The 12,168-nt window shown below is 38.0% G+C and overlaps 1 protein-coding gene across 3 annotated transcripts in view; it reads left to right on the forward strand.

Annotated features, from left to right (window-relative positions):
* si:ch211-195b21.5 overlaps positions 1-12,168 on the forward strand; it is a 53,680-nt gene that overhangs the window by 29,754 nt on the left and 11,758 nt on the right. For all 3 annotated transcript variants that reach the window (XM_021314167.2, XM_021314169.2, XM_012858512.3), the window contains one exon: positions 50-695. In XM_021314167.2, the coding sequence (XP_021169842.2) occupies positions 50-695 (646 nt within the window). The remainder of the gene's footprint in view (positions 1-49; positions 696-12,168) is intronic.

Consider the following 12,168-nt stretch of genomic DNA (forward strand, 5'->3'; position numbering starts at 1 on the left):
CTATGTACCTTTATATCCTTAACGTGTGTTTGAACTTATCTATTTCTAGTGATCGAGCTGGCGAGGAATTCCTGAAATGCATTGCGGCTAACAAACCTCTACCAGACTATCTCAAAGGGAATATGACATACAATTTGGTGGATGCTTTGAAGTCTGCTAAAGAGCTGAAAGAAGCGACAAAAGTAGATGTACAGCTCCAGAAGCTTATTGCCAGGAAAAAGAGCCACAGCCGAAGCCGAAGTCGTGGCAGAAGTCAAGACAAGTCTCGGGCCAAAAGTAGAGCCAGGAGCAAAAGTAGAGCCAGGAGCAAAAGTAGAGCTAGAAGCAAAAGTAGAGGAAGGAGCAAAAGTAGAGGAAGGAGCAAAAGTAGAGGAAGGAGCAAAAGTCGTGTTCGTGGAAAGAGTCGTGCTAAAAGCAAAAATCATGATTGCAGTCGGAGCCGAAGTAAGAAGAGTTTAAAACGAAGTAAGAGCAAAGTCAGAAGGTCAAAGTCTCGGAGTCCTAGTAGTGAAAACAGCCATGGCGTTGAAAAAAAGAGGAAGAGGAGCCCTGACCAAACTAATAGCAGCAGTGTTAGCAGCAGCAGTAGCAATTTTACACGGAATAGTTTGTTGGAGGGACTGAAGATGGTTATGAACAGCAAAGATTTGGAAGAACGGTTACCAGCACTCAAAGATGCCATCCTTGGTGTTAAGGTAAGATTCTTTAGCCAACACATTTTTTTCTAGGTTAGGTTTTACGAATAAGTATGATTGCATTAAACTGAAATGCGTTTTTGGCTATGTCTGTGGCTGCAGATTTTGAATTTCTTTTTTTTTTGGCTAGTTTTTTATTACAGTACGCTTTGATTTGATGAGGGAGGACATCAAAGCATGCTGTGTACAAATACATGTGCCTTATTTAAAACCACTTTTAGTTTGTTGCTTCTATAGACCCCCTAATGCAGATGCTGTATATATGACTGGGTTGTGTGAAATGTTTGATAAGATATCAGATAAAAATAGAGAGATTTATCTGCTGGGTGATGCAAATGTTCACTGGTTGGTGCATTCTTGTCCTAACAGGAAAAAGTTACTCTCTATATTGAGTGCATGTAGTCTGTCTCAAATTGTTGAAGTCCCCACAAGAATAAATATTGGTAGTGATGGAACTATTTCTGGGACATGCATTGACCACATCTACACAAATGCTGCTCTCCAGTGCTCTAAGGCAATATCTGTGCCTGTAGGTTTTAGTGACCATAATATAATTGCTATTAGTAGAAAAACAAAGATTCCAAAGCCTAAAGCTAAAATCATTTTAACACGGTCCTATAAGCGATTTAATGAAGATTTATTTGTAAGTGAAATCGCAAATGCAAACTGGAATATGGTTTGTAGTGAGCATAACCCTGAAGCGGCACTGGATCTATTTATGTCAATGTTTATGGATGCTGTAAACAAATATGCTCCCTTAAAAAAGTTTGTTGTCAAAAATAGGTCTGCCCCTTGGCTTGACCTTAGTCTTTGGTCGCTAATGGCAGAGAGAGATTCAGCTAAAAAACTTTTTGTACTTTCTGGATCTATTAATGACAGGCGGAAATACTGTTCTCTACGTAATCAAGTCACAAAATTGAATAAGGTAAAAAAAAGGGACTACTTTAAACGAAGGTTATATGAGGCGAGGCACGATAGTAGAGGAATATGGAATGTTTTAAATGAAATCATGGGTCGGAACACGGTCCGTGTATCTTTTGGTCATTGGATTTTCGTTTCAGAAACAGGAATTGAAAAAACAAAAACAAATGGCCATTTGATTTTTGTTGTAAAATACAAAAAAGAAAATCGAAATACAAAGCGTTTATCTTTTTCACTGTCAAAAGGGGAAAAGTAAAATTTGAAAAATTATTTGAATTTAATTTTCTATTTTGGGTAACAAAAAACAAAAAAGCTTTTAAACAGAAACAGAAAAACGGCTCGTTTGTTCATACTCCGGAAACCGGATGTGGTTCCTACCACAGACATATATACGTAGACGCGTCATAGGGCGCAGGTTCGCACGTCGACGTCACCGCCATATTGTATGTGGCAGAAAAAAGTTGAGTTCTGTTATTGTGAACGTGAATCAGAAAAGTTGCCTCATTCCTGTGCTGCATGGAAATGTATTCTGGCTGATTTCACTACTTGTATCTGCCTTCTATAAACTAAGGCTGCACTATGTTGCAAAACTGGACACACTAAAGCTGCAGAGTGGTAACACAGGCTATATATATAGAGAGATAGATATATATATACACACACACATATATATATATATATATATATATATATATATATATATATATATATATATATATATATGTATATATATATATATGTATATGTATATGTATATTTGTGTGTGTATGTGTTATGAATATAAGGATCAATTTGTTAAATCTAAACATTGTGGTCTTCATTATTTCATAAAACCGTGTCACATGTGAACCTTTAGGAACAGACTTTTTGGATGAGTATTAAAGAGGTAAAATTAATAATATGAGAAAAAAAGTCCTAGGTCAATAAAGTAAAAATAAACAAACACAAAAGTGATAATGTTATGATAAAAACGTCATATTATGAGAATTAAGGGGGAACATTTCCAGAATAATCACAGTTTGCAGAACTATTTCACTCCTGGAGTAATAAAGCCAGGTTAGATTATTTTAAATACTTTTATTCTTTTGGAGAATAAATTCAGGAGAATGAAGCTAAAGGGATACGAATATAAACTTGTAATATTACAACAACAAAAAAAAAAAAACCAATACTACGAATACAAAGTATATTCAGAGAATAAAGTCCCTCTGATACTGTTTAAGTGACTGAGTAACTGCAGATTTGCCACATTTAAGATGGCGGACGCTCTGACGCATCGTAGCATAGGCAGAACCTGCCCAATGACGCGTCTACTCTTATATTATGTCTATGGTTCCTACTGCCTGAGACTACTTTCCAAAATAAAAGCAATATGTTTTACGTGCATCAGGGTATTTTATTATTATTATTTTTTACACATGTCGACTACAGTTAGTTTACATAATTTATTTCAGTTTTGTGTAATATTCCTTATTATTGAGGTCTGCTGATGAATATGGAAATATATGTTCTGGTCATAGTCACTGTTTAGCCTAAATAACTACTAAAACAACAGCATACAAGCTTAAACAGGCTTGCTGTTGCAATGACTCAGATAACTGAAAATTTGCACAGGGATATTAAAACAATTGGTTTGCCCAAGTAACTACTTTCACTTACAGATGACAGATTAAGATCTCAAGATGTTACTCATCGAAATCCATCTACATGATGTGAAATTCCAAAATAAAAGCCCTCCAAAATCTCTATGTTAAGTCAGTTTGACCTAAGTTGCTGTCAATATTGAATGGTTTTTAGTGTATACTGTCACTTCAACATGACAGTAGAACACCTCCAGATGTTGCTCAACAAATTGCATCCACATCTGATGTTGTCACTGTTAATATTCTGAAAGGGTAGCATGCAGCTATTGTTGAACAAGAATGTGATCAATGTAAAACACACCTTAACATTCAGGTTCAATTAATACTTTTCTTTTGATAACAGATTTGTTACTTTTAAAAATGTGAAAGTGGATTAAAAACATAAAACAACTGTAAAGTTTATCAAAATTATGTGTGTGTGTGTGTCCAAAAAAGCTGGACGATGCTCTTATGTTGTGATTCAACAAGCCCGATATTCATAAAACTTTGGTCATCCTTTGTGATATGGCTTCTCATATTGAAAATAAGAGACAGAATCTAACTGTTGTATCTTAGAGTCATAGGCCTACTTACTCTCGCTGATTCTTGGACATCCTTCTTTCCCGGAAAAACAAGGCTTTATGCGATACATTCATTCAGCCAATAACAAATAAGACAAAGTTCCACTAAGAGTCTCTTTTGTCCAAATTATAGAAAGATCACAACAAAAATGTTCTGTGTGCTTTCTTCTTAGACTGGCTAGTAATTTTTTTTAATTCATATTAATGATTATTTTTATCTGTGTATGACAAAAAATATTTAGTTTCCAATACATTGAGAAACCTAATATACACTATATTGTATTGTATAAGTATTCACTCACCTGCCTTTGACTCTTCTGGAAAGGCTGTCCACAAGGTTTAGGAGTGTGTTTATGGGAATTTCTGACCATTCTTACAGAAATGCATTTGTGAGGTCACATACTGATGGTGTACAACAAGACATGGCTCTCAGTCTCCACTATATTTAATCTCAAAGGTGTTCTATTGGGTTGAGGTCAGGGCTCTGTATAGGCCAGTGAAGTTCATCCACATCAAACTCTTCCATCCATGTCCTTATGGACCTTGCTTTGTGCTCTGGTGCTCAGTCATGTTGGAGGAGGCAGGGGCCAGCTCCAAACTGTTCCCACAAAGTTGAGAAAATGGAATTGTCCAAGATGTCTAGTCTGTGGAAACACTCAGAGCTCCGTTCACTGGAACTAAGGGGCCAAGCCCAGCTCCTGAAAAACAAACCCACACCATAATCCCCCCTCTGCCAAACTTTACACTTGGCACAATGAAGTCAGACAATCACCATTCTCCTGGCAACCGCCAAACCCAGACTCGTCCATCAGATTTGCAGATGAAGAAGCGTGATTTGTCACTCAGAAGAACGTGTCTCCAATGCCTTGCATTGCACTTGGTGATGTATGGCTTGGATGCAGCTGATCAGCCATGGAAACCCATTCCATGAAGCTCTCTGCACTGTTCTTGAGCTAATCTTAAGGCCACATGAAGTTTGGAATCATGTAGTGATTGACTTTGCAGAAAGTTGGCAACCTCTACGCTCTATGCACTTCAGTATCCACTGAACCCGCTCCGACAGTTTACGTGGACTAACACTTCGTGGCTGAGTTGCTGTCGTTCCCAAACATTTCCATTTTCTCATGATACAGCAGTTGACTCAAGAATATTTAGGAGCGAGGAAAGTTGACAACTGGATTTTTTGCCTGCTGGCATCCTATCACAGCTTCATGCTGGAATTCACTGAGCTCCTGAGAGCAACCCATTCTTTCACAAATGTTTGTGAAAACAGTCTGCATGCGTAGTTTTTATACACCTGTGACCATGGAAGTGATTGGAACACCTGATTCTAATAATTTGGATGGCGGAGCGAATACTTTTGCAATATAGTGTCCTCCATAGCTCAACGCATCCAGTCTGTACATGTTAGTATAGTCATGTTGGAACATCATATCAAATCTTAATGAGCTTTGTTGAGCAGCCTCTGGAGATGTTCTACTGTCACTCTGAATCAAAAATTTTCACTTAAAACATAAGGGTTAGTAGCAACATTATCAGTAACTTAGGTCAAAGTGAATATATAGCGAGATTTTGAAGGGCTTTCACTTTGAAATTCCACATCAGATGTGGATGAAATTTGTTGCGCAACATCTGGAGGTGTTCTACTGTCAGGCTGAAGAGACAGTATCCCCTGAAAATGTACCGTTTAGTAACAACATTGCCAGAAACTTATGTGAAATTGACTTAATGTAGAGATTTTGGAGGGGTTTAATTTAGAAATTCCACATCATGTATATGGATTTTGATGAGTAACATGTCAAGATCCTAATCTGTTATCTGTAAGTGAAAGTAGTCACTTAGAAAAACCAATTGTTTTAATATCCCTGTGCAAATTTTCACTTTTCTGAGTCATTGCAACAGCAAGCCTGTTTAAGGCTGTTGGCTATTTTTTTTTAGTAATTATTCAGGCTAAACAGTGACTATGACCAAAATATATATTTCCATATTCACCAGCAGGCTTGAATAATAAAGAAGTATTACATAAAGCTGTGAGAAATTATTTCAACTAACTGAAGTCCACATGTGTAACAAAACAAAGAATAGAATAGGTTGATACACGTCAAACACATTGCTTTTATTTTGGAAAGTAGTCTCAGGCATTGCTACCGTAATGCATGGTGTTCGCATGACCTTCAAAATGAAGGGAGGGCTGGCATGACTGCCGTGTCCACAGTGGCGGCTGGCTTGACCGCAGTAAACTCAACCATGTTCATTGGAAAATCGCCTCACTTTTCTTAGAAAATATCGTCTTACTCCCCCTCTCACCTGGGATATCTGCGCTGAGATTTGTATGGATGACAAGCCTTGTTTTGTCGTGTCTAAAATCAAATCTGCGTAAGGTTCTTAAGACATTTTATTCTGAAAAATGTGGTGCTTTTGCAATGCAGAAGTGACCACTTCCGGTCTCGGAATATGAACAAACGAGCCTCTTTTTCGTTTACGTTTTAAACCATTTTTGTTTTTTCTTACCCGAAATGGAAAATGAATTTCAAATAATTTTTCAAATTTCACTTTTCGCTTATGGACAATGAAAAAGACAAACGCTTTGTATTTCGATTTTCTTTTTTGTATTTTAAAACAAAAATCAAATGGCCATTTGTTTTTGTTTTTTCAATTCCTGTTTCTGAAACGAAAATCCAATGACCAAAAGATACACTGACCGAACACAACTGTGTGCACACCCTTTGTTGAATCGAATGGATTTATTCTCACAAAGCCAGGTGATATTGCTAATCATTTTAATGACTATTATATTGAGAAAGTATCTCAATTAAGGCAGACTATGAACACTTCACACAACATTAGATCATATGAATGTATTAAGAACATTATAATGAAAGGTAAAAGTTGTGAATTTGTATTTAAACAAGTTGACGTCCATAGGGTGGAACATTTGCTCCGTTCTCTTCCTGACAGTAAACTAGCTGAATTAGATAACCTGGATAGTAAATTGCTGAGAATGACTGCTGGTGTCATAGCAGTTCCCATCTGTCATATTTTTAATCGTTGTTTGGATGTGGGCCTATGTCCAAGGATCTGGAAGGAGGCTAAAGTTATTCCTTTACCTAAGGGTACTAAATCTGCTTTTAATGAGGGGAACTCCAGACCAATAAGTATTTTACCTGTTTTAAGTAAAATTATGGAAAGATTGGTACATGCACAAGTTCAGGATTATTTTGTAAAAAACAAACTTTTTACAGACTCTCAACATGCATATAGAGCTGGCCACTCAACCTCTACTGCAATGATTCATATGACTGGACTGGCTTAAAGCGATAGATAAATCTATGTTGGTAGGTGTTGTGTACCTGGATTTTAGTGCTGCTTTTGACATTCTGGACCATACTTTATTAACTGAGAAACTTAAATTTTATGGTTTTAATTATTCGGCATTAAAGTGGATTGAAAGCTACCTGTCTTTTAGATCACAGAAGGTTTATCTGAATGGCAGCCTCTCCAGTAGAAGAAGTTTGGAGTGTGGAGTTCCACAGGGCAGCTGTTTAGGTCCTTTACTTTTTTCAATCTTTACTAATGATCTAGCTAGGGCTACAAAAAGTGCCAAAACTGTCCTGTACGCAGATGATACCACTTTGTATTATACTGCACCTTCATGCGGTGAATTAAATCAGGTTTTGAGCCGAGAACTGAATGTTGTATATGATTGGGTGGTGAGTAACAAACTGGCCCTCAACATCTCTAAGACTAAGTGCATGGTAATTGGTTCAAGGCACAAGCTGTCCGCAAGCCCAAAGCTTGACTTAAAGTTTTGTGACTTGATGGTTCAACAAGTTGAAAGTGCCAAACTCCTTGGTGTGATGGTAGACTGTTCTCTGTCTTGGTCTCACCACATTAATTATATTATTGTGAAAATGGGAAGAGCAATTAGTTCCGCAAGGAAATGTTGCTCTTTTGTGGCCCGTCCCCTTTTATGTCAAATAGTTCATAGTCTAGTGTTATGTCATCTTGACTATTGCTCTACAGTGTGGACATCTGCTGCCAGGGGTTACCTTAAAAAGCTACAGGTTGTTCAGAACAAGGCAGCACGGTTGGTACTGGGCTGCCACATTAGATCTAATGTCAACCAGATGCATTCCTGCCTTTCCTGGCTTACGGTTGAGAACAAGTTGCTTTTTAATACACTTATCCTGTTTAAGTCAGTCATGAGCAGTAATGTTCCTGCTTTTATACATTCACAAATTGTTTATAGTAATTCTGTTCATGATCACAAAACTAGAGGTTCTTGTAATGGGCAGCTTGTTTTACCAGGTCCAAAAACCAATGCTCTAAAGAGATCCTTTATATATAGATCATTACACCTTTGGAATAATCTACCTCACTACATCCGCTACACTGATAGTAAATTATCTTTTAAAAAGAATCTGAGACTCCATTTGATGCCCTGAAGTGTTTTTGTTTTATTGGCTGTTTTATTATATTTGTTCTTGTTTTATTGGCTGTTTTATTTTACTTGTTCTTTTGTACTTCCTATAGTAATTTTTAAGAAATTACATTTTTGGAAAATTTTAAATTTGTAACTGTTTTTTACTGTATGTTTTTAATGTGGACCCCAGGAAGACTAGCTGTTTGCCATGGCAACAGCTAATGGGGATCCTTAATCAAATTACAAATTACAGTAGGCTGACAGGAAGGGGGTGGAAGAGGGGGAGAGACATGCAGCAAAGGACCGCGGGTCAGATTCGAACCCGGGTCGACCGCGTCGAGGACTAAGGCCTCCGTACATGGGTCGCGCTACCTGCTGCGCCACAAGTGCGTGATTTTGAATTTCTTATGCAGCCTGATCTGGGGCCTCGTATATGAACTATGCGTATGCACAAAACACTTGCAGCAAAATGTTTCATACACAACTCGGCTTGTACAAAAACAAAGTTTACATCAAAGCCTGCGGTAGTCCACGCAAACATTTGACTTGCTGTGAAAATGTGCAGCAGCCAGGCAAAACTTTTGAATTTGTCAACAACCAATAAGTACTAAAACTCACCTGAATATTGTAAAGTATAACTCCATTCAATTTTATTCAATCACACAATCCCTATATTTTTTCATTAATTTGATCTTTTATGGTTTAAATTCATACAAAGAAATATCAATCAGGTGTAAACTCTTAATATTTCTGTTTTTTGTCACATGTAGATGTAAACGAGCATCGGTCTGTGTCCTGAGAACCATGTGCTGGTGCATGATGACGAGTGGCTTTTAAGCCAGTTCAGATTGTCAGGGGCAATTATTTTTTAACTGATCCCAGTAATGACCAGGTGTGCACATTGGTGTACATTATAATGTACCATTATGTCACCATTATGATCAGCTCAATGCAGCAGTAATACAGCGGCGTTTGGATATGATAGACATTGTGAGACAAAACGTCTACAAGTAAGGTAACTGGTTGGTTTGCTGTCATTCGCTACAAATATCCTCCGAGGTGTCTCTGATGGCTGATAGCACCGTTGCTATGGTTCTTTGGACACATGGTGGGTGCCTCCCAGATATTCATACTGATTTGTATATGTATTTAGGGGCCAGATCAGGGAGGCCCAAGATGCACGTGAACCACTAACCATTTTTCACCGTATCTAGAATAGTCTAGGCAACGCATGTGGTGACCCGTCCACAATTTTATATACTTGTTTGCATCTGAATTTTTTTTGTGCGCTTCAAGTTTCAGGATTTCTTCCTACTACCAACTTTTAAAATGCATGCTGCACAGTATTTTGTACATGAGGCCCCTGGTCACATAAAACAAATAATTAAAAAAATTGGTGTGTTTTTGTCACGACTTGGTTGCTTTCCAGGGTGTTTTACTGTCAGGTGGATGACTATATTTCAGAGCTGTTTCACTGGCGCTGAAGTTCTACATTGCTGACATAACACTCTTGATGTTAAATTGTTTCTGATGTAGTAGCATAATGCAACAACTCCAAATAAGAAAGAGGACATACACAATAATATGCTTTTAAATCTGTTATGATAATTAAACAATTGCTTTACAGTTGCAGCTAGAATTAGTTAATCCTCACTGCACATTAGATTGATTTGGCAAAACTTGCAACTGTTTGAAATGACAAGTCAAACACATGTTGAGTTGCCCAACAGAACAATTTCAGGTGTTTTAGATTTCTTTTTTTTTTTCAAATGGCCATTTTAATGACTTTAAAACTATTCATCCTCCTTATAACCAGCAGCTCTAGTACTTAGCAAAGCACCATTTTGCTGTTATGACCTACTGCACATGTAATGCATAACCAGACACCAGCTTCTAGCAGCGTTCCTAAAGAATCTTAGCCTGTTCCTCATAGGCAAATGATGTTCTTGGTTCGAATAGCTTTTTTTTTTCTCACAAAGATTTTCAATAGTGTTCAAATCAGGGGACTATGAGGGCCCATCTTGTTTCTTCCAGGACATCTTCTAAAATTAGACCTTAGTGGAATTTAATGATATCCATCCATCCATTTTCCAAACCGCTTAATCCCTCATGGGGTCACGGGGGGTGCTGGTGCCTATCTCCAGCGTTCACTGGGCGAGAGGCGGGGTACACCCTGGATACGTCGCCAGTCTGTCGCAGGGCAACACAGAGAGACAAACAGGACAAACAACCTTTCACACACACACTCACACCTAAGGACAATTTGGAGAAGCCAATTAACCTAATAGTCATGTTTTTGGGTGCACAGCCCAATTATCATTAAATCTTATATGTCCTGTACTTGTATAGCATTTTTGTCAGGTCTGGAGGACCTCAAAGCACTTTACATTACAATACGCATTCACTCATTCACTCAACCATTCACACACTGGCAATGGTAAGTTACGGTAGATCCACAGCTGTCCGAGGGCAGACTCACAGAAGCCAGGCTGTCATACAATAAGTGCAACCCTCTGACCACAGCCAGCACTCAAAACGGGTGAAAGACATGACTGAGACGGATGGTGAAGGGGATTGAACTGGCAACCCACCAGTTACAGGACAAATTCCTTGCTCCTGCAAAACTCAGTTGCTTCATCAACATGATGCTTTAATTTCGTTGCCCAACCATCCTAGTAGAAGTGATAAACCTTCATTATACTGTCAAACACAGTATATCCCTGCACAGCTTTTAGTGTATTTTTTAACTCAACATGTGCATGCTAACAAGCACTCTCTGCTTGAAAAGGTTCCACTACTAATTGATACTGAGCATGTCCAAGGTCTTTCCCATACAGGAAGATTCAGTTTTTCTTGTGCTCAAGACAACTGGCATACCTTTTATCAAATAGGCTTCTTGCACACTTGTTACATTAAGTAGTGCAAGTTCCTCTAAATAAAATGTTTACATTTTTCAAATATCGATGTGCTTATGGACCCAACACGAAAATTATTTTCTAAAAGACAGTGACATTTCTATTTTATCACTTTTTAGGGTTTGCAGGTATCATTTATTTAAATGTATGGTCATAATCGCGATAAATAATAATAATTTCTTATTGTGCTTTTTTTCAATGATAAATTATGTGATAATTTATGACAGTTTACTCAGATGTTTATGCTTGCTTATATTCTTAGTCTGGTGTCAGGTGTAATATTTAATGTAAAATTTGACTACAGAGCATGTTATGCATAGATAATCTGCTTGATATGAGAATAGGAGATAACGTAAAAATCAAAGGGTTTTTATCAGAACTGCAAAACTAGAAAAAACCTTATTCCCTTGACTTGTTCCTCCATCAGTTTCTAAACTCAGTTAACGCTTTCAGCCATCCGCAAGCTGCAAAAGATAAAGCCCCTTTTACACTTGCTCCATTTGGCCATGTTCTACTTGGCTCCACCCACTTTGCGAGCATTTCAATTCGTTTTTTTCTACTGGGCTGGCCTTTTCTGGCCTTGCTCAAGAGTCGGGTCAAAATGTGACGTGAACAGACTGCTGTTCACTGATTGGTCAAGGGCGATGAGAAACGAGGTTTCCACTGACTAAGTCCAGTAAAAGGTTAAGCTGAAGAGTACCAACATGAAGAATAATAAGGAGGCAACCAGACTTTTGTTCAGTTTTTCTAAAAACGTTTCAACACCTATCCAGGAGTCTTTGTCAATTCTGGTGGCTCGCACATGATTCAGGCGACTAACTGCAACCTGCCGTTGGTGCGCTGCTGTTCTTAGGGCCATGGAGGCCCATCCTTCTGGGGGCATTCTCTGTCAGATGCAAAACATCGACCCACCGTCCCTTTCCTAGGTTGTTAAGGGCTATTGCTTGATGTGAGTGGCGTACTTGGTTACCTAAAATATGATTTCTTTGGAAATACAGGCACAGCTTAATC

The sequence above is a fragment of the Fundulus heteroclitus genome, unplaced genomic scaffold, assembly GCF_011125445.2.
Source record: "Fundulus heteroclitus isolate FHET01 unplaced genomic scaffold, MU-UCD_Fhet_4.1 scaffold_632, whole genome shotgun sequence".
Classification (NCBI taxonomy): Eukaryota; Metazoa; Chordata; class Actinopteri; order Cyprinodontiformes; family Fundulidae; genus Fundulus; species Fundulus heteroclitus.